This window comes from Theobroma umbraticum, unplaced genomic scaffold, assembly GCF_002168275.2.
Source record: "Theobroma umbraticum cultivar Fairchild unplaced genomic scaffold, ASM216827v3 scaffold_239.0, whole genome shotgun sequence".
NCBI lineage: Eukaryota > Viridiplantae > Streptophyta > Magnoliopsida > Malvales > Malvaceae > Theobroma > Theobroma umbraticum.
In genome coordinates, this window is record NW_018397279.1 from 536,837 (window position 1) to 559,208 (window position 22,372).

Consider the following 22,372-nt stretch of genomic DNA (forward strand, 5'->3'; position numbering starts at 1 on the left):
CATAGAAGATGAGAATCTGCAGGGCTAGCTACGATATCTTAAATATCTAAAACACACAAACCAAATCTGGATAATTATTTTTCCTTTTCTGTTTGGAGAGCCAGAATTTTTTATTTTGGCCATTGAGTAAGAACTTGAGTGCAATGTTTATTAGAAAAATAGAAAGGAATAAAAGAAAACAGTTACAATATAATACATTTTAAAAATAAATTGATCAATGAAATAACAAGCAGATTGTATTTGTTTTTCAAATTTTAATCTCGGGAAAAAAAACATGGTTTAATTATGATATTAATAATGCTGATTAAATTTATTAAATCGAAATAATTTTCATGGTCATTAAAAGAAACTTGTACACGATAAAATGGAGGAAAAAAAACTTTAATTAAAATAAAACCACTCAATTCTTTATTCCAACAATTGGCTAATTATTGACAATAACCCTCCAAACATTTATTTCGGTTTTTGCTCAGTCCTTGGAAACATACTAAAAAAGAAAATCTTATCAATTAATGGTTTGATACCTTAATTTTTCCATTATTATTATTATTATTATTCCAAAGTGTGATTTCACATTTAATAGCCAAACTATGATCAAATGTTCCATTTCGTGTTTATACTTCAAAATCAAAATTAGTTATTCATCAAATAATTTGTATATGAAACTAATTCCGTTAGTCAAAAGAGTAACATGATAAAAAAAACACTAATTTAAGTACCAAATTGATAATTTCATTAATTTGAGTAATGTAATTAATTGTAAATTTGTTTTTTTTTTTTTCAAGTGCCAAATTGATCATTTCAATATAATTTGAGTACCAAATGTATAATTAACTTTTAAATAAAAGAGTAAGGTGTTACTTGTCTAACGTATCCTTCCAACTATTTCCGTTTTTCATATGACATGGTAAAAAATTATTAGATAAATAATAAATAATAAATCAAAGCATGGGATCTACAATTTCATGATTAGCTATTATTTATAAATAACATAATTAAAATTAAATTAATAACATTAAGTGAAACAAATAATAATGTTACTTTTGGCGATTTTCTTTGCTCAAAAAATTCCTAACTCTCAAGCTAAACTCATAATAATAATAATAATAATAATCAATGGATTATAATTGTATACATTAAGGATAAATTTTTTTTAATTGTACAAGTGAATTTATATGACTGTCGAGTGTATAGTATTTCTAAAGATGAACTTCCAAACTTTTCTAGTGTTCGTTTTAATGCTTAAAATATGCAAGAACGTATTACTTATGAGGTAAGAAATTAAAATTGGTATTCGAATATTTAGTTCATTGATTAATACATGATCTCTTTATTTAATAAAGTAAGGTTCAAATTCCTCTTTCTTCAAATCTAAACAAAAAAAAATTAAGATTGGATTTCATATTAAGAAGAAAATATGTTCAGCATAAAAGGTTGCTTAAATAAGTGAACTTTTGAAGTTATTACTATGTTAAAATCCCAATTAAAAAGACTAATTCCTAAATAAATCATTCAAAAAAATCTTAGCCACTCATTTTAATCTAATTTAATTGATCAGACAAAACAAGCTTTCTTAATTTCTAGATAATGTCTGTGATTAGCGTTTGTTTTGACAACTCATGCAAAAGTTGTTTGGATTCTTTCTCAATTTTGGCATCACTCCTCATGTTGTATCCCACTAACCTTTCTTGGCGCGTGTCCTTTACCGTCCCTCTTTTTTTTTTCTCACTAATATTCCATTTTTTACCACAAAATTGTGAGATATTTAATACTTTTTCTCTAGTAATAAAGGAAAATGCTCAAAAGTTTTTTATTGGCTAAAAAATAAAATAATATGGATAACGTCTTATTTCAATGGTAAGGAAAAATGGAGCATTTCATCTCTAATTTTTTTATTTCAATTTTATAATTATTTAATTATAATAAGAAATTACCTAAAACTTTAAATTTATAAGTACGAGTTTTATATAATGATTTTGTTAATCCTACATAGTTTCATATTATAATGCAGTAATTGTAAGTAATATATTTTTGGAAAAGAGGTCTTAAATTATTTAACTTTTTACTTCGAAGTTTAGGGTTCTTGAAATGAAAACGTAACTTAACTATTTAATAATAAACCCAAATTTTTCTCCTCACAAGAACTAATAGCATGAATATTTTATCAAATTGTTTCGTCCTAACATTTCTTATTCACATAAAAAAGGCATACATATGGATTTGGGTATATGGCATTCGTACATACATCTATGATCATATGTGCGTAAATTAAAGCAATACTTAAATATATGACACAAAAACAAAATCATGTGTTAAAACCTTGATTGGGAGAGTGTAATCATGTGTTAAGCTTTGACAATATTCTTACAAGGCCACAACCTTAATACTGAGCTACCATTTTGTAGTCTTTAGACTCCAAAGTACAAAAGGGGAAAGCCTTGCCCTTGATTTTGGGAAATTAGTGGCTATTAAGGTGTGCTTCCATCCATGATCATGTTTCTCAAAACACATGTACATGTGAAAACATCTAATAAGCTGGCTTTAGAGCCAATTAAATTTGCTTACTCTTTTGCAATTTTTTTTTTCTTCATAACAAAAGGGTAAAAGCTGAGCCACATATAAAATATGTGGTTAATATTTGGATTAGGCTGTATCCAACCAACGGGAAAGTTGATGGACAACAAATTATTATTGGGCTTAATGAGGTTTGTTGGCAAATTGCAAAATGCGCCAACCCCTTTGATTTGCTTGGAAGATTAGTAACTACAAATGGAGACGTGTTCAAAAAGAAGTCTGATGTCATCACATGGTCATACTCCAAATCCCCACCGTTAAACTTTGGAATCAGTGAAACACTTTTAGTTGATAGATACCTTGGTGTTTCTAAGAACTAAGATGCAAAGTGTTTTAGATTTAAGGTTACTTAAATATAACTAGAGAGACAGTCGTGTTTTTTGTAAAATATAACTAGAGATTTAAATGTTCATATTATTTTAATTTGTGTGACGTTTTTGATGAAATAAAAATAAAATTTAATAAATTAAAACAGACTATGCTTTGCAGGTTGACGAGAACTGTGAAAAAAATTTATACATAACCCAAATCTATATAGAAGCAGGTTACCAGGAAGGAAATTGATAGTTTGCTAATAAAATAAAGAACACTCACATGCAAGATTCAACCCCATATGAATATGCCAACCAGTGAGCCACAAGGATTTGTCAATGCTCTACTGTGAATGTCTAATGTGAAAGCTAGGGTTCTGTTGTAGGAGGTGGCAGAAAGGATTCATGCAATGATTGAGGATTCACACTCCCAAGGATTATAAAGAGAGGACCTTTGGTTGCTCCCTGGGACTGCAAATGGAAGAAGTTCATGGACTTTAATTATTCAGTATTCGTATGTGCGGCATAATTGCTTCACGTTTTGTTAATAAGCATGATTACATGGATTTGAAGGTCAAATATTCCAGAACCACGTGAACTGCATGCATGAGATAATCATTTCATGTGCACTTACCAGCATCTTGATGCTAGTTGATGTACTATTAGAACACCAAAGATCAGTTTAAATGCAAACTGGGGTGAAGAAAACCTTCACCTGCGCAGCTTATCAAAGAAATGGAGGCAGCACAGATAACCAACGAATACCAAATCAGATACTAGTCGATATGAACTAAAGAAATCGACCCAAACAGTACTAAACAACAAATCCGATTCCCAAAGGCTGGAGTAATAAAGTGTTGTTTACAACTACAAGTATTTGCTAAAGCCGAGGTTAAACAAAGCACATATTATATCTAGTAAACATTCTGTCGTTACAAAAGTTCCAGGACAAAGGGGAAGCCATCCTCTCCAGAGTTGCCAGAATTCCAACGAGCCTAACTAACAACCAAAACCCTGAGCCTCGCTCATGCCTGCAAAAGAAAGCAAGTCAAGGTAGATAAGCCAATGTAGAAACTGATTATGACTTGTCAAAAAAGAACCGGACCTATGTTGTCAATTCCAACATATTCAAATGGTAAGTGCTTATTCTAGAACACAACAGTTTTTTCTACACACATTTTGAGGTTTATGCACTTGCCTTGCTAGCAATGTTGTTGGAAAGCCAATCAAGCCCCTCATAAAGGCCCTCTCCAGAAGTTGCACATGTACTCTGGATATACCTGTAATGGACATCAAATCAAATCAGAAAGTTGCACAAACAGTGAGAGTAAAATATGTGGAGGAAACAAAGAAATAAGAGGACATTTTTACCAGTGGCGCTGGCGGAGAGAATGAAGTCCAAGCTTATCAGTTATTTCAGCAGCATTCATTGCATTGGGAAGATCTTGTTTGTTGGCAAATACAAGCAAAACAGCATCTCTCAATTCATCCTGAAAAAAAAAAAATATCATTAGCTTATAAAGCCCTTATGTGCTGTTTCTGTGTCTGAGATAAGGAAGAAAAATATTTCAATGGATTCTCCTTATTTGACAAGGTAACAGACCTCATTCAGCATCCTGTGCAACTCATCCCTTGCCTCAACAACACGGTCCCTGTCATTGCTATCCACCACGAAAATGAGACCCTGAGTGTTCTGAAAATAGTGCCTCCACAGAGGACGGATCTGTATTTGAAAGAAAGAAAGTTAACGACCCTACAGCACTTTTAAATCAAAACAGTAGAAATATGTAAAATTTCCACCAGGAATATGGCTTCACTGCTGGCTATGCCCCCTATATAAACAACATGAATTATCAGATGGCAGAGTGTTATACACATATGCATTCTACATACTTGAAAATAAGGCTTCATGATTCATCGTCCAAACATCATGATATTATCATTTCTTGCTGGAAATTTGGGATGAATTCGGATAAATGACACAAAAAGTTTAACATGCATACATCATAGAACTACACCATCGTTAGTTTTTAAGATGCATACCTTGTCCTGACCCCCAACATCCCAAACGGTGAAGCTGATATTCTTGTATTCCACTGTCTCAACATTGAACCCTTCAAAAAGTATGAAAAGACCATTGCAAATTAAAACTTTGGTAAACCACCAAAAGCCCCCTAATTACGAAAATCAATACATGCAATAACCTCTATGTATCTATGAGAGGATCTATATTCCTTTTGGATGCTAGTAACTAAAGAGATACAATCCTTGCCTACAATATTGTCAGAAAACCATATAGAATAGAAACAATTCACATGGTTCACAACCCAACAATAAAGACGAAATAATGAAGGTGAACCATTTCCTTTCCAAATAAGGATAAAACTAAATGCTGCACAAACCAACTAATAATATAACAACCAAGCCAAAAACATCCATCAGTCATCTAAAAAGTAGTATGATTCGCATACAACAAACCGGTAAATCTGACTGCACCACACGAACCATAAATCAAAATGAAAATCTTGAGCCATTTCTTTTGCTTCACAATTATAATCAAGGCCAAAATCATCCACCAACTGATCAAAATCGCTTAGATTCAGAATTCTCACGAGGCTACCATTCCAAAACAACCAAAAATAGGATTTTCCTTTCTCAGAGAAATGCGAATGTTCCAAAACTCACCGATGGTTGGGATTGTGGTGACGATTTCACCGAGCTTGAGCTTGTACAGAATAGTGGTTTTACCAGCAGCATCAAGACCCACCATCAAAATACGCATCTCCTTCTTGGCAAAAAGCCGGCTAAAGAGCTTCGTAAAAGTCATCCCCATCTCTCTTCTGCTCTTTCTAGCTCACAGCACTTATTCACATAAAAATCCAGCAAATCAATCACTAAAAACCCAAAAAAAATCAATAAAAACAAAAACCCAATAAAATTTCAAACAAAATACATGAACTTGATAGCATGTACCCCAAAATAATTCAACCCAAATATCTATAAAAAAAAAAGAGACAAAAATCATCAAACAGATATCAATCAAAAAATTTGAGAAACACCCAAATCATAAAATGAATCCTAAAATTCAGAACGCTGAAATGAACCAGAAATATTAAAATAATAACAGATATATCAAATCAAGCCCAGAGCAAAGAGAAAGAAAAAGATTAAAACTTCAAATAAATCATTGAAAAGATTTAAAAAAAAACAATTATTTTGGTGGATCTATTTTACCTGTTGATAAAAGAAGAAATAAATTTTACAAAAGGAATATAAATTAGTTTACCTTTCTGGTGTGCTTGGAAGGAGGATCTGATCTCTTTCTCTTGAGACTCTCTCCGTTTATTTCTCTGCTCTTTTATTTGATTAATGGCATCTAAAAATAATCGGCTCAAATATGAAATGTTTTATAAATTAATTATTTATTTATTGCTTTGACCAGATACGAATTAATTTTCAGTCCAGGGCGGCTTAATTAAATTTACTAAATTTTTTATTTATCTCCCAAAAAAGTTATGGATAATAATTAAAAAAAGAGAGACTTCTTCCCATGTGTCAAAATGAAGGACTTTATGTATTGCATGCAATAAGAACATGTAATTATATATAAGTGCTCTATTCAATCAACATATCATATAAAAAAATTATTAATAATATGTAATAGTGCTCTCTTTATTAAAAATTTTATTTTCTATAAGCATCATAAGTCACGACATCATCATTGAATAATATGTTCAACTCATTAATCAAATGCCTTGAGAAAATATTTATATCAAACAATGTTATTTAAAAATCACTAATTTACCCTAATTATATCAAATAATAATCACTTAAAGAAACCGTGTTATTTAAAAATCTATAAAAAGTTTTGCAACCAAGTTTCTTTGTTATCTTTCTTACCATTTCTTTGTTTGGTTAGAATGAAAATTTTATGGAAAAAAAAAAAGAGAAAAAGAAAACTTTTATAGGTTTCCTTAAATTAGGGGCGGGCATCGGTCGGTTGGAAACGTCCAACCGACGTTGTTTTGCAACCGTCGGTTGTGCCGATAGGCCTCGTCGGCTGATCGGCTCGATCGTCAGGGAGAATCCTTTCCCCCTCGAACTGACCGAAAATCGAACGTTCACCATGGGCCCCCGTCCGGCTACCCCGACCGCCCATGGCCCGCCCCCTACTATTTCCCCCCGACTCTAGACGGCCTCGACTTGATTCCCCCGGCCCCCCTCCCAGGCTCCCACAGCCCACGAGTCCCGATTCCCCCTGCGGCCCTGCTCGCACCCTCCGCTCCCAAGAGTCCTTTTGGGTGATTCCCGATTCCCTCTGCGGCCCTGCCCCCCGTCTCACAGTTGACAGTCCCACGAGTCCCGATTCCCCCTGCTGCCCTGCCCGCCCCCCTCCGACTCCCAGGAGTCCTTTTGGATGATTCCCGATTCCCCCCGCTACCCCCTCCCCCCACTCAAGTGTCAAGTTCACATTCCCTAATTTCCCTCTCCCCGCTGGCCTGCCAGACCTAATTTCCCCCCGGGCCCCCCTCAAGTCCAGATTCCTTAATTTCCCCCTTTCCCGCCGGGACCTAATTTCCTTAATTTTTGATCTCATCATCAAAAACCGACCGAAACCGACCAAAACGGACTTCCTAAAAAACCGACTGAAACCGACTTTATATCACTGCGGTTCTGTCGGTTATATCTCAAAAATTTTTGATCGGTTTTGATGAAAAACTGACCCGAAACTGATCGAAATCGACCCATGCTCACCCCTACCTTAAATGGTTACTATGTCATTATGTTATTATTTGTTTTGAATCAAATATGTTAAGGTGACAATATTAGATACAATCTGAAATATTTAGTGACCAGATGAGAACAAATTGAAATTTGGTGAGCAAAGTGGAAAATACTATAAGATTAGTAACTATTTTATGAAATTTACTATAGTAAGTAATGAATAAATTTATTTCAAAAATAAAAGGAGTAATTATAATTATAAAACTGGAATTTAGCTAGCTCTTCGTTACAAGGGCAAAATTGTTTTATTTGAATGATTTTAAATTTTAAAAAAAATTAATACTTTTTCATATATCTTAATACATATGCTAATGTTAAATCATTCACATTATTTATATATTAAAAGGTACTATTAATTAAATTAATTTTTATTCATATTAATCATATTGTTGTTGATATAACCAATTAAGCCTTGTATTACATATAAAATAAGCAAGCATTTCAAATATGTTAATTAATTTTATTTTATTATATAAAAATAATAGCATAATGTAAAATATTTTTTAATAAAATATATAATCAACATAAATAAATATATAAGCATATTATATTTAACATATAAAATTAAAATAATTGGTTTTCTTTAGAAGAAAATAAAGATTGAAAAACAAATTTCAACATTTAAATTAAAATTAATTAGCATTAGTTATATGTTTTTATTGTTATTATCATAAAATAACCATTTATTGATGTGCTTTTTATTTAAATTCTGTATAGAAATACTTCAGAACAAATAAAAATCATATTACGTTTATCATATAAATAAATACGTAAACATATTACATCATCATATAAAAATAAATTAATTAATTTATATTAGAAAAAATAAAAAATTTTAGTACCAATTTCAACATTTACATTATGATCATCAATTAGCATGATTATATGCTCTTTTTTTATCACTACTAAACTAATATCTAATCGATGTCATTTTTTATTATATGGTTTTATCAATAGTATAATAGTAAATTATTTAAATATATTATTTAATCAAAAGTTTGTTTAATTTAATTAACTGCATATTTGGCAAACCCACATTCACACTTTTATTTTATTTTTGATTTAATAATTATATTTTTATTTTAATTTATTTTATCTTTAAAAAAATAGTTTTCAATAAAAAATTTCTAGCCAAGAAAAACCTTTGGCCTGGCTAAAATTCAGAGAAAAATGGCGAAATAAATAAAAAATAAAAATTGCGGCAAAAATTAGCAAAACAAACAATTCACAAGGACTAAAACGCAAAAACTCCAAAAACTTTTCGAACACCAAAGAAGTTTCTCTTTATTCCTGCGACACTGATCTTTGTCCCAAGGTCTGCGATGGCTTGCACGAGTTGGCTCCACCTCCACTCTCCTTCTTTAACGCGCGTTTTCGTTCCCATTCTCCACCACCCAACCGCTCTCTCGACCGCCTTCCTTCACCGGCTCAACCGTTTCACTTCACCCGCGCGGTTCATCTCCTCGCTAAATCAAACCAATCCTCAGCTGACTCCTGTCCACGCTCAAGCCAAGCGAGGCTTCTTATCCAAAGACGACGAAGTCGCTTCCAGTAAGCAAAGAGTCAAACTCTTCATATATTTTTTATTTTTAAATTTTGGGTTCTAAAGTTACTTTATTTTTCTTGTTTTGAAGTGGAGGATCTTCGGTTCGATTCGCCGCTGAAAATAGTGGAGTATCCCGACCCGATATTGAGGAAGAGAAATAAACGAATTGATACTTTCGATGAGAATTTGAAGAAGCTTGTCGATGAAATGTTCGACGTTATGTACAAGTAAGTATAAAATAGTGATATGATGCATTTGTTGCTATCTACTTTTGATTTATAGCAAAGATAATGGCCAATTGTAGTCTAAAGTTGTTTTCTTCACTAATTCGAAATTGGGTGATCAATGGATATGTTTCGTTTTCCTTTTCTTCAAGAACAAGGGAATTCATGCAATTTAGAGGAGTGTGAAAATTTGGTTGGCTTCGTTTTGTAACAGAACTGATGGCATTGGTCTGTCAGCTCCCCAAGTAGGAGTTAATGTTCAACTTATGGTGTTTAATGCGGTTGGCGAGCGAGGTGAAGGACAAGAAATCGTCCTTGTAAATCCGAGAGTTAACAAATATTCCAAGAAGACAGTGCTGTTTAACGAAGGTTGCTTATCTTTTCCAAGAATCTATGCTGATGTAGAGGTACTTTATTTTTTAAAGATTTTCATTTTCTTAAAATATTTTTTGTGACGTGTGGTAGCTACATGTCATCCACTTGTGCAAATTGAAATGGTCTCATTGGATGACATGGCAATCTCGTCATGTCTCTCATTTTGATTGATTAGTAGCCATGTTAGCAAGTTTTGTCGGCAATGTTATAGATTCAGGTAGATTGATGCACAATGGTAGCATCTTGTATGAAAGAAGTGAGAGCACATTCGATTTAATGTGTCTAATTAAATTACATTGCAGTGTTTGTTTGACAACAAACTAATTCAATATAAGAGTGCAATACAATCACATTACAGTCAAAAACCAATACAATTAGCGTTCTACAATGTTATTAAAGATATTTTTACCTTTCAATTTTGTTATTTTGTTAAAAATATTTTGCAATGTTATAGTTTGTTTTTTTATATATAGATTTCAAGGAATACTTTTTTGTTATTCTCAATAGTCATGGTGACTGTCAATAAAATTTATATTATTTTTTAAAAGAAAAAAATTAAAATAAAATATATAATACAAAAAATTATATTAAGAAATAAAAATAAAATATATAAGATTATAATAAGAAATAAAAATAAAATATATGATATTAAAAATATATTTAAGAGATGATATTATATAAAAATTAACAATATAAAATCTGAGTATATTAAATTTATATTTTAATAAATAGAGATAATTTGGGAAATTGATGTTATATTACCAATAAAGTATTTATAAACCAAACACTACAATATTATCTTTCTTGCAATCACATTACTTACAATCACATTATTTGCAACTATATTACTTGTAATTACATTGTATTGTAAAGTACCAAACGTCACAAAAACTGAAGTTACATTGAACATATTTTTAATACATGTATGACACTATAAAGTTAAATAGGACATTATCTCTCTTTTATATGATTTATAATCTCTTTTCCACTATGCTTATCTGTTACTCCTATTAATTTGTGCTTTCAGAGACCAGAATCCATAAAGATTGATGCACGAGATGTCAATGGTGCAAGATTTACAGTTAATTTGTCAGGGCTTCCTGCACGGATTTTCCAACATGAATTTGACCACCTTCAGGTTCGTTCTTCAGTACAAATTTAATCTATTGTTGTTAATTTGTCAATGGCAGGTGTAGTAACTTGCAGTTTTAGGAGCTAGACTTGTTTAGCTTTAGATAATATATATGAAATATTGATTGTTGAACTTTGTGACAAGCAGGATGGGATTTAAGGTGGCAGAACTAATTGGAACCTTAAAAACTGCCCAAAAAATCCGAATTCGAAGTTGACCAAACCCGAATTGACTAAAAAGTCAAAGACCTGAATCTAAAGATGCTTGAATTCGAAATGTTCGGAATCTAAAATAATATGCATCCAAAATGACCCAAACTTGAAAATAAATAGTTACATCTTACATAAAAATTTAAAATGACCTAAACTAACCAGAATCTGAAATGATCCAAACCAGAAATGATTGAACCAGAATCCACCCATTTGCCACTTCTAAGGGTGATGATAAGGGTAAGGATTTGGTCTAATTAGGTATGAATGCAAGTCCTGTTTTCTTTCCTCTCAACGGAGAACTCAATGCCCACACAGGTGTTTCCTTTCTGTTTTAAGTCTTTTCAGAATATGTCGAATGTGAACAAACTAAGGCCCAAGACTGTTAACTACATTCTGGCAGTCTCGTTTTTCTTTTAACTTTCTAGTAAAGTGGAGTTTGCCCCAAAACTCTACATTAGACTACCCCTGTTCCAGGATGTTATAATCATCCAAAAACCTATCTCCATTTTAAGTACAAGTGGTTCAATTTTGCTGGGACTGCTTGTAGCACCGAAACTATATCTGGGCTATCCTCTGTTGGTCAACACTGAAAACACTGATAATGCACTTCTTAAGTCCTATTTCCCTCTTAAAATAGTAATGTTATGGGCTTTTTTTATGGTGAAGAAAGTAGGAAAGGAGCTTCCAGGAGAGATTCTTTTCTTACTGTCTAACTGTAGTATGTTATTTTGAGATCAATTTTGCAACATATCACTAAATTGCTTTTGCAACCATGGTTCTTGAATTTGCAGGGGATTCTGTTCTTTGACAGAATGACAGATGAAGTTCTTGACAGTATTCGCACACAGCTAGAGGTGAGTACAGGAGGATTTTAATTTGCAGGCCTTAGAAATATGATTGTGGTGCCTACGGAAGAGTATCTTAATTTGCTTAATACTGATCTAATTTGCAGGCCTTAGAAAAGAAATATGAGGATATGACTGGACTCCCCAGCCCTGAAAAGGTAGAAACCCGAAAAAGGAAGAAAGCTGCTGCTGGTTTTGGAAAATCATGAATGTCTAGAGAGGCTTCCTCAATCATGTCAGGTTCATGACAAACAGAAATTAATTAAAACTTTGATTCCTTTTTGTTGTCATCTCATTTACCCTTTAGATTGTGTGCTGATTTAGGTGGCTGTGATGCTGAAAGTGCCAATTACTGGAGGTTGTTCACAGGACCATAATAGCTTAAATACAAGAATCATGGAGTTTTGTAGGTTTAATAGATGATACAAGTTGTCAAGTTCAGGGAGGCATGTGATTCATGTCTTTTTCGTAAAACAATTAGCAATTAGTTATTGTTCATAGGTTATCTTGTTAATTGGTAAATGGGAAAATTGAAGTCTACCCTTAGTTTCTTAACAGGTTTCCTATCTGTTCACTCATTTATCCATTCTCATCATCTTTTATAACTCATTTTCTTTCCCATATAGTTTCAAAATTTCACCCCATACGACAAGTATTATATTGTGTTGTTTGATGGTGAATTACTTCCCTTCTTTTTGGAGCTTTGTGTTCTTTTTCTTTGGTATTCAAGTTTATTAATTTTGCTGAAGTTTGCAATTGATTATGTCCTTACTTGGTATTTATTCCTTTTAACTTACACATTGCAATACACAGCGTTTGCGAATGATGTTCCACAATACTGTTCATGTGGCCAAATGATCTTGATGAACCCTTCCTTTTCACTATTTCAATATATGGTTACTAGATAGTAGATTGTAGCTACATTTACTTGTTTTCTGCGACAATGTTTTCGAATTCCTACATTTATCTTTTAACAATGCTTGGATTCCTCCAGTATTCAGTAACTAATGCAAACTGAAGTTCTTTACTTCTTATCTGATCGATTTTGCTACATTGTCAAGAAAACATAATTCACCGTAGGCGACAGTTTGCATTGGACTATACTATCAGCTTCAGTACACATACGTGTCTTTTACATATCCTAAGAATATGGCTACAACAATGAGTATAAATGGCAAACCCTAGCATTCATATTAATTTGTATGGCTATATATTGGAGGCTATTCTCAGCAAGATTCAAAACTAGATTGAGTTCCTGCTTTTGATGGTTTCCCAATCTCCAAACAATTAATTGGAGGTTCTGTGGCAGTTTTGAGCTCTCCATAGGTCTCCCAACAGAAAGGTCCACTCAGACGGTGGTTTTCTTGAGCTGATTTTAGCTCGATGGTGCTTAGAGTCACTCCACTGCATGGCAGGCTATCGCTGCATGCAAAGTGTACAGGTTGCACTGTATAGGTTCCTCTTATGTTCACGTAGTTTATGCCTGACACAGCCACAGCTGAAGATTGATTCTTGCAGCTGCTCTTGTCACAGTAGAATTGGTCAATCATGATTGGAGTTTCAACTTCTGAAACTTGAATGTTTGAGAACATCACTTGTTGTACAACGCCTGAGCCTCCCTGTAATGAGAAACAATAAGACATTTTCAATAGTTTGAATCTAGCAGGCTCACTATAGGAAGAAGTTTGTTGATGATGGGGTGTTCTTAGTTACCTGCCATGTCTTAATTCTGACTCCAGTTAATGTGTTCTGCATAGTGACATCTCGAACAGTAATGTTTGACACGCACGCTTTGCTGTTGTCCTTTCCAAGTCCTCCGATGCTGATTCCATGTCCAGGTCCACAGTTCACATCATGGATATATATATTTGAGCATCCGGCTTGTATCGATACACAATCATCTCCTGCAGAAGACAACAAAAATCCCTGAAGGTTGGTACATTGTTCATTTGAGAAGTATCATTATTTGGCAATGCTTGAACCGAAGAGTTTACCACAAGCAAGAGTTGTGCTGGAGATGACCACATCTTGGGAGTTCTGCAGGTGAATTCCATCTGTGTTGGGGCTGTTACCAGGAGATGATGCACTGAAGCCAGAAACCTGAACGCTTGTGCAAGCATCAAATTTGAGGTGGGTTTGAGCGCTGTTCTGTATAGTTATGCCAGTCACTATTACACCATCACTTCCATAGAATCGTAAAGCCTGCATTCCAAATAACATCACCAATCAGATGTTCTGATCTCAAAGTCAGTTGTCAGCTTGTAAAAATGGAGAGTAGTAAAGCAAGTAATTACTGTTGGTTTGGTGCCTGGCATCTTTCCCCTCAGTTCAGCACTTATCTGCCAGACAGACATGATTTGCATGCGTAAGTGAAAATGGAGATGGCAATGCCCTGTATAAGGAAGTGTTTAATCATAAAAGAAGTCTCCCCGTTACCATGCCATCTTCAGCTGTAGGATCAAAGGTCGGTGAGTCGTTCCACCAGACCGAACCTTGTCCATCAATACTTCCTTTGCCTCTGATTGTAATCCCCTTCAGTTTTGTAAATTCAATCCACTGCAACAGACCTGATCCCCAAGCACCAGAACTTGTAGGAGCTATGATCTTGCCATCCAACTATATCAAATTTGACAGCGTTAGTCTGGGCATAAAGTGAATAATCTAAGCCTGGTGCAACATTCTGATACTCTGAAGAACTAATAATTTAAAGAAGCATGGTGATTTACTTGAAATACGATGTTGGGTTGACAATTAGGGCCCGAGAAGGAAATGGGTCCAACAAGGAACACTGACCCAGATGGAACCATCAGTGTTGATGCCTCTACTTTACAAGCTGCAGCCCATGCTGCGACGAATGCCTGGTTTGCAATGAAGCAGAGCTTTAGTCTCGATGATTTTGATATTAAAGTTTATGTCAGCTTACTCCATAATGAGTGCTTGCAGATGAAAATGAAAAGGAAATGACAGATAAAAACGAAAAAAAAGTTCGTTTTAAGAAAGGAAAAGCTCGAAGATCCGGCATGTGATAATTACTAAATAGTTAAATGAATATAGGAAATTAAGTTCTTCCTTTATGAGGAAAAAAATAACAGGAAGGTAGCTAAGAGTAGTGTTATTTTTTAACTATTTCCAGCTAGTCCTTTTCACGTGTCATTTTATCAGTATAGACATGCTACGAATGGGATGCAAAATGGTTATCACTGACTGCTGCTCACGTGAAAGGACAACAGTGGAAACACATGATCAATTCCGATCTCGTGAGTCACTACTCCATGTCTGAGCTTTTCTTCTTCAATTGGTGCAATTTAAGGGTGTGGAACCACCTCAGGGTCCTATGTGGGGACAAGTCAAAATTTGATTCAAACAAGGTATATAGACGGGCAAATCCTGGGACTAGACCACCCAGGAAGGTTGGAGTAATGCAAGCAATCTTTGAGCGACAAACAGAGCTGAGGGCAAGGAGACTCTCTTGGGCTACGACCACACCACCACCAGAAGTAGGGATGGCCACAAATGTGGTCCAGGGGAGTTAATGTTCTCAACTTATGCGATTCATCTTGGGGACATGATAGGTCAATGTTCTTAAGGCTGAAAACAAGTCTTCTATAACGAATTAGCTTAAAGACTTGATTAGCGTTAGGTACTCCTTCAACCCAGTTTTATATATATATATGTATGTATGTATATATATATAAATGGTGCAATTTAGCATCTTCTGAAACAAAAAGGGCAATATACATATATTGCTAGTAGGTAGCAAATTAGTCTATCTGTTTGGATTTATCTTTTGTTCAAGCCTTTTGCAATACTTCAAGGCTCAACCTTAACAGTAAATAAAGAAGAAAAAGAGGAAGAATTATAGCAGAATATGTAGGTTTCAATGTGTTAAATTATGTGTTGATCAATGGTAGTAAACAGGCTTATGAGCAGATCATTGAGGCTAATTACTCTCATGAAATAACCACACACCTTGGTGTCATCTGTGCGTCCATCACCTTTGGCACCATAGGCTAACACATTAAAGGTGGCAGAGCTTCCTGCTCGTGGTCGTGCCGCAATTTGACGGCGAGAACTAGCTTTGTTCCACCCCCAGTGCTTGCCTTCCCTAGCACTGCAGACTTCAAAGCTTGAAGACAGAAATAACAAGCCAATAAGTATAAACAATGCAACATTATTTGTCAGATTAACCCTACACATCTTCATAAATGTTGAGCTTGTGACTACGATGAAAAGGATGGAAGAGAAAGAGAGATGGGTTCTTCTGTTTCTATTATCTGTGTAGACGAGATAAGTAGGGTGACATCTATATATAGGCAAGCAAAGCAGTCCAAAGCAAACTGTTCACACATGTGCTATACAGTAGTGAAGCCAAGACTTGGGATATGGTTACGTTTCATTTTCAAACCAAAAAATTCCCATTGTTTATTGGTCTATTGACTCTTGAGGTTATGGAAACTTGCATGACCCACTATGAAATAGGAAGAAGTAAAAGAATAAAGGACATATTACATATGAAAGAAATTGCATTAATCAGACCAAAAATAGTGACCAATAGTTTGAAACCTTTATTAAAGTCATCAAAATGTTGAGGTTTATATTAAATGAGTAAAATAGGCTTTGAATTTATTATATGGATTTCATATTCCACCAAATTGGTGATTTTATGTTTTAATTAGTTGAAAAGTAAATTCTTGTAAGTTTAATGTTAATTAAATTGGAACTTTCAATGACTTGTGAGTCTTGAAACTCAACCATTCGATTTAAGAGGAGACGTCATCAACTTTTTTTTGTTTAGGTGCAATTAACCATTTAAGTGAATCTATTTGTTCTAATTAAGTTTTCAGTTTGATTTAGGTTCATTAAAAAAAATAAGTTTTGATCTACGAAACAAATTTAGTTTCGAGAGTATAATTCCATATAAGGAAGGTATTAGCACCCTTACAATGTCCATTTAATTAGTACCTAATTAATTATGTCTCATCTTTTTCTTATTAAATTCAATGTTTAATTAATTTTATTTTATTCACCTATTTGTCTATTTTGTGTTCAATTTTTTTGTTATTTTATTTTTTTAAATAAATAAAAACTTTTTGATATTGAAATATTCCTTGAAAACTCCAACACTTATAGCAAAATTCAAGAAAAATCTCTCATTCAGACATTTTCAAAAAATTATCGCTTATAGCATTATTGAAATTCCATCACTAGAGAATTTTTATTTGTTTACGTTTTTATTAAATTTATATAACACATTAGTACTGTGGCTCTATTATTATTTTATGTTTGTAATAATTATTTAAAAATAAACCTCTTTTATAAAAATAATTTATGAGATTACCCATTTATAGTAAAGTCCCATAAATTACTTTAACTCTGAAAAATTTAAAAAAATTACCACTTAATTTTCTTTAAAAGTCTCATTTTAAAAAATTTATATTTAAATAATCATTGTTTTTAAATTAATTTATTTTCATGACTCTTAAAATATGTTCTCAAATTAAAGTCCCTACATTATTCATTTACAATTAAATCATCTTTTAAAAAAATCAAAACATTTTAAAGAAAAAGAAAAAAGAAAGCATCAAAAGTTACCTTGTTAGGTTTTAGTACCCAAAATAAAAGAAAGCTCAAACTAATGAGCCTTATGAACCAATCTCGGTTTAGGCACGGGTCGTGGATCCAATTTGTCAAACCTAGTTCATCAAACGAAGTCGTTTTAAGGAAGATGTTTTGCCTCTTGCATTAAACCTTTTTTTTCTCTTCTTTTTCTTTATTTCTGACTTCTTCACTTTCTCTCTAACTTGACCTTGTATCTCTCTAGAAATCCTTCCCTCTTTCTTTTTCCAGATTCTGGTTGTTGAAATATCATCGATCGCTGCACAGCTTGTTGTCAATCGCTATATGCCAGTGCCGGAATTGTACTAAATCTTACCTAAAAACTCTTGTTGATCTTTTTTCCCTTTAATTAGATTAGTTTTTCCTGAAACAACCCCGATTCTCCTAGATCTAAACTTGAAGATTCAAAAAGCTCAAGAACCCTAACCTTTTGCTGATTTCTCTCTAATTTTTTCTCCACTCTAATCTCGTGGTGCTGATGCTTGGATATACTTATATCCAATGTGCTTGATTCTTTGTTAAATTCGTTTTCTTGTTTTTTGGTTTATTTTGTATTGTTTTTTCAAACTTCATCTTCAATCGATCCTTATCCCAAAAAATTCCATTTATCCTTTTTTTTAATTTATCATTTTTATTTTTCTTTTAATTGTTTATTTTTTTTAAATTTTATTATTTTGTTATTTTTTTAAGTTCATCCAATTATTGTTAACCTCATTATCCATCCTCAAGCCTATAGAAATATATAACGCATTTCCTTACTTACAATTACTTCATGCCAAATTTGATTAGACATTTCACTCAAAGTGAAGATTATTCACATTTTGACTTGCATGGGAAACACAGTACATATATAGTGTATCATCCAGCAATTTATGAATCATTTTTTAATTAAATTTTTATATTTTTATTTTAAATCAATTCAACACTCATAACTATTTGTTGATTAATTATCATTAATTAAAATATTACTTGTCATTTTATATTCATGTAATGTTGACATAACATTAATATGAAAAGTGAAAAAAATTACATGATTATGTCATCATATCATACCAACATGTCATGTTATCATTTATTATATCATATCAATGTTATGTGATATAAAATTGATAAATAATATTTTGAATAATAACACTCAAATCAACTATCAATCATAAAAATTTATTTGATTTTAAATAAAAATGTATAAAAATTTAATTAAATATAATAAAAAATAAAAATAAAATAAAGTGAATGCAAAAAATGGAAGAAAGTGAATGCAAACCTCATGCTTGCGTAACCCAAAAGATCACATGCAAGTCTTAATCTGTATCCTGATTAATGTATAGTCATGTGAAGAATTAGATTTTTGGTGAATATAACAAGTAAGAAGTTGAAGATTAGAGTTTCTTCTTCCTTTGTAAGTTTTCTACATATGAATCAATGTAAGGAGAGACATGACCCATGGTATATATATCAGGCAATGCAACACCCCATGATGTATGCATTTATATCTTATCTACAAGTTTCTTTTTCCTTTTGTCTGCTGTTACCATGTATGTAAAGCGTATGTATATACATATAAAAGGCTATAATATGATATATATCATTAAGGTTACCTACACAGATATGCCAGGAATAGCTTAAGCATAGACCAATCTCCAGGAAATTACGGCTGAAGACTTTACTTTAAGGCCTTAAAAGCGGCTAAGCACATGGCAAAATCTTTGAAAAAATTAAACCCTAAAGCCTGCTAGCTATAAAGCTAGTGGAGAAGATAGAAATAAAGGAGATGACAAATGGAATTAAGCACATGTGGATGGGGCCATGCATGCATTTATATTTTCTCACCTGACAATGACTTTGAATAAGCTTTGCATGTGAAAAAAACAGTCTCTTTTGTATTTTTCAACTAAAACAAAAGGCTTACCGTTATGTGTTAAAGCATCTGTTTTTCCCAGATATCATGCCATGGCTCTGGGGACGTTTGCCCCCTTGTTTACTGATCTTCTTCTCATTACCTGACAACAATAATTAAATTTCTCTTGCAGAGCCCTGCGATTAAATTATTTAAAAACATTCAAATAACTCATTATTTTTTTATTAAATTCAATCAATCTTTACATTTTTATTTTAAATTAAATAAATATTTATTATTAATAATTTTTTTTAAACATGAAAATATACTTGATTGGGTGTCAAAGGTAGAGAGGATGGATGATAAAAATAGCATTCACCTAATTACAACCATATCCCTTACAAGCAAGGTCTACCCTCTTCCTTATCTTAACTTGATAACTACTTGAAAATTCTCCATGAATCAACGCAAATAAAAAACATCATCATGATGTTGTGATGCCTATAGATAAGCACACACGTGGTCTACTTTCTTTATAATTATGAATTGACTAACTAAAATTAATTCAGATAATTTATATTCACATAATATGTTGATTTATCATAATAAATATATTTACATGATTTGTTAACGTAGGATAGTGACATAGTCACATGACAATCTCACCCCTTTATTATGACAAATCAATATGATAAGTTAACCTTATGTGAGTGTAAAATAATAAATATTATTTTAATTAATAGTTAATTAATTATTATTAGTCATAAATATCTAATTGATTTAAAATAAAAATAAAAAAATTTGATTGAATGTAATCAAAAATTAAAAATTTATTTAATTTCTTTAAAATAATTTAAATATATTTAATTGTAAGTGATCCCGGTCTAAAATTAAGATGTGATTTCTTTTTCATCAAGCTAATGAAACTAGGAAATTAAGTTCCAATCATACTTTTAAACTTTTCTGTGGTCAAATCAAAGCTTCAAAAGTATGTTAATTGGTTTAAGATATATATATATATATATATATATATATATATATATATATATAACATGGCGTAATTATAGTAATTGTTGAACTTACTAGACGTCCCCTATGACACCTGAAGAGCAACAAGAAAAAGAAATCTAAATCACTAAGAGAAGACGCAAAGTTTGAAAAAAAAAACAAACCCTTAAGCCACGATCTGTGATTTGAAAGGTACATTGATTGCGGCATTTGGAAAAACTTGAAGGCTGAAACACCCATTGATGTCATCTACAGAGAAGGTCATGATCATGGTTGGAACATGGCTCATTCTAGAGTTTGTGATCTTCACAGAAACAAATTCAGTGTTTCTTGTCCATCTTTCTCGACGTGACTCTCCTACTACTGTACACATGTGAGCTTTGAAAAATCCAAGGCTGTCCAACCATGGTGGTTCCATGCATTTATTAATACTCTTGTTTATACTAGTTAGGGTTTAGAGAAGCTTGTTAAGCTTCAACCTCTTACTCCATCTTCCATGCATCATATTTTAAGGGTTTATTTAATATGGAAAAATGCAACATTACGTGCCATTGGTGTTGATTTGTCTCTAAATTTCTGATTCTGAGGAAATCTGGGATTTGTCTTCTTTTACTTAATTGGCTGCATGATCTGGTTGAAATTTGTTGCCTTTGTTCTATCATGACTCTTTTAAAAGAAGACAAAACTGAATTTTAAGTACATTTGGTCGCCATCAGTCTATATATATATATATATATGAACCCTAAGACTAAGAATAGAAACTTTATCACGTGAATTTATAGCTAGGCCAAAGAAGACCTTTGATAGTAGAAGTCTCTAATCTTATTAATATTAATATTAGAAGTCTCCACTATATAGTTCTTTGATATATTGTACGTCCAAAATATGCCAAAAACAAAAACGTTTAACCATAATTAACTAACAATGATGAAGCTTGTCCATAACTTTGTAAGTTTACAAGAAAGACTCAAAATAAATAAATAAGTAATTATTAAGAGCTTTATTAATTTAGGTACTAATTTCAACATAGCCGCTAACTACAAATTTGAGTGCAAATCAATTAAAAAAAAATCGGTTTCAAAACCTACAAATTTATTCCTCGTAACCCTTCTTCGGATCTAATTTTATAATTCATTTAAATTTAAATTCAATTTTAGAGTGTAATACGCAGTCGTTTATCAAAAACGTAATATCTACGAAAATCTCTAAATTATTTTAAAAAATTTAAATAAATTTTTATATTTTTATTACACTCAATCAAGTTCGTAGATTTTTATTTTGAGTCAAATAAACTCTTATGGTAAATTATTGATTTAATCAAAATACCATTTGTCATTCTATGTTGTATGGTGTTGACATAGCATGCTAACATATCATAATTGATAATGATGTTGTATGCTAACATATCATAATCGATAATATTGTAACATACTAATTTGATATGATAACTTATCTATGTAGCATTTTTCACCCTCCACATCAATGTCATATCAATGCCATGTGGATATAAAATGTTAAGTGGTATTTTGTCTAATGACAATTAATCAATATTACTTATAAGGTTTTATTTGATTCAAAATAAAAATATAAAAGCTTAATTGAATGAAATAAAAAAATAATAATTTATTTAAATTCTTTTAAATAGTTTACAAATTTATTTGAGCATTATGCCTTTATTAAATCTATCTAAGATCTAAATCAAGCTAGCAACTTGGTTTTTTTCACCTTTTTACCAACTTAATTACCTTATAATTTAATTATCGTTTCAGCATATAATTTACCTTCCCATAAGTGAGACCAAAGTTGTTACTACCACTTTTCTATAAGCCCAAATAGGGCAGCTGTTTTGGGCTTTGAAGAGGCCTGTTGGTAATTTTAGGCCCAATAAAGGACGCTTTTGGGCTTCA

The 22,372-nt window shown here is 32.2% G+C and overlaps 3 protein-coding genes across 7 annotated transcripts; 1 reads left to right on the top strand and 2 right to left on the bottom strand.

Moving 5' to 3' along the window:
* Positions 1 to 3,647: 3,647 nt before the first annotated feature.
* Positions 3,648 to 6,450, bottom strand: ARFA1B (ADP-ribosylation factor A1B). Of its 3 annotated transcripts, XM_021443357.2 has the most exons (7): positions 6,172 to 6,435; positions 5,571 to 5,747; positions 4,929 to 4,999; positions 4,489 to 4,608; positions 4,257 to 4,375; positions 4,084 to 4,165; positions 3,648 to 3,916 (listed from the first exon to the last, which is right to left on the bottom strand). In XM_021443357.2, exons 2-7 carry the CDS (start codon positions 5,716 to 5,718, stop codon positions 3,911 to 3,913), a joined length of 546 nt encoding a protein of 181 aa, XP_021299032.1. In that variant the 5' UTR covers positions 5,719 to 5,747; positions 6,172 to 6,435; the 3' UTR covers positions 3,648 to 3,910. The 3 variants fall into 3 exon arrangements, with proteins under 3 accessions (XP_021299032.1, XP_021299031.1, XP_021299030.1); XM_021443356.2 differs by lacking the exon at positions 3,648 to 3,916 and having other exon boundaries at positions 4,072 to 4,165; positions 5,571 to 5,779; positions 6,172 to 6,450; XM_021443355.2 differs by lacking the exon at positions 3,648 to 3,916 and having other exon boundaries at positions 4,072 to 4,165; positions 6,172 to 6,440.
* A 2,462-nt stretch (positions 6,451 to 8,912) lies between these two features.
* PDF1B (peptide deformylase 1B) lies at positions 8,913 to 13,899 on the top strand. Of its 3 annotated transcripts, none has more exons than XM_089785559.1 (7): positions 8,913 to 9,221; positions 9,305 to 9,443; positions 9,655 to 9,847; positions 10,843 to 10,953; positions 11,951 to 12,013; positions 12,112 to 12,244; positions 13,762 to 13,899. In XM_089785559.1, the coding sequence occupies exons 1-6, from the start codon at positions 8,993 to 8,995 to the stop codon at positions 12,211 to 12,213; spliced, it is 837 nt and encodes a 278-aa protein (XP_089641685.1). In that variant the 5' UTR covers positions 8,913 to 8,992; the 3' UTR covers positions 12,214 to 12,244; positions 13,762 to 13,899. The 3 variants fall into 3 exon arrangements, with proteins under 3 accessions (XP_089641685.1, XP_021299200.1, XP_021299201.1); XM_021443525.2 differs by lacking the exon at positions 13,762 to 13,899 and adding an exon at positions 12,329 to 12,920; XM_021443526.2 differs by lacking the exon at positions 13,762 to 13,899 and adding an exon at positions 12,329 to 12,920 and having other exon boundaries at positions 12,112 to 12,239.
* LOC110427886 (Pectin lyase-like superfamily protein) lies at positions 13,066 to 16,264 on the bottom strand. The gene is made up of 7 exons (XM_021443523.2): positions 15,974 to 16,264; positions 14,731 to 14,862; positions 14,441 to 14,620; positions 14,299 to 14,343; positions 13,999 to 14,206; positions 13,718 to 13,908; positions 13,066 to 13,623 (listed from the first exon to the last, which is right to left on the bottom strand). The coding sequence occupies exons 1-7, from the start codon at positions 16,205 to 16,207 to the stop codon at positions 13,231 to 13,233; spliced, it is 1,383 nt and encodes a 460-aa protein (XP_021299198.1). The 5' UTR covers positions 16,208 to 16,264; the 3' UTR covers positions 13,066 to 13,230.
* Positions 16,265 to 22,372: the final 6,108 nt, after the last annotated feature.

Excerpts from the sequence above, each read along its gene's own strand:
- ARFA1B (XM_021443356.2), bottom strand. The coding sequence starts at position 5,718 with ATGGGGATGACTTTTACGAAGCTCTTTAGCCGGCTTTTTGCCAAGAAG. Across the intron at positions 4,376-4,488 it reads TGCACAGGATGCTGAATGAG|GATGAATTGAGAGATGCTGT; the intron begins GTCTGTTACCTT and ends TTTTTTTTTCAG. Across the intron at positions 4,166-4,256 it reads TCTCTCCGCCAGCGCCACTG|GTATATCCAGAGTACATGTG; the intron begins GTAAAAATGTCC and ends TGTCCATTACAG.
- PDF1B (XM_089785559.1), top strand. The coding sequence starts at position 8,993 with ATGGCTTGCACGAGTTGGCTCCACCTCCACTCTCCTTCTTTAACGCGC. Across the intron at positions 9,444-9,654 it reads ATGTTCGACGTTATGTACAA|AACTGATGGCATTGGTCTGT; the intron begins GTAAGTATAAAA and ends GTTTTGTAACAG. Across the intron at positions 9,848-10,842 it reads GAATCTATGCTGATGTAGAG|AGACCAGAATCCATAAAGAT; the intron begins GTACTTTATTTT and ends TTGTGCTTTCAG.
- LOC110427886 (XM_021443523.2), bottom strand. The coding sequence starts at position 16,207 with ATGAAGATGTGTAGGGTTAATCTGACAAATAATGTTGCATTGTTTATA. Across the intron at positions 13,909-13,998 it reads CAGCACAACTCTTGCTTGTG|GAGATGATTGTGTATCGATA; the intron begins GTAAACTCTTCG and ends TGTCTTCTGCAG. Across the intron at positions 13,624-13,717 it reads TCAGAATTAAGACATGGCAG|GGAGGCTCAGGCGTTGTACA; the intron begins GTAACTAAGAAC and ends TTCTCATTACAG.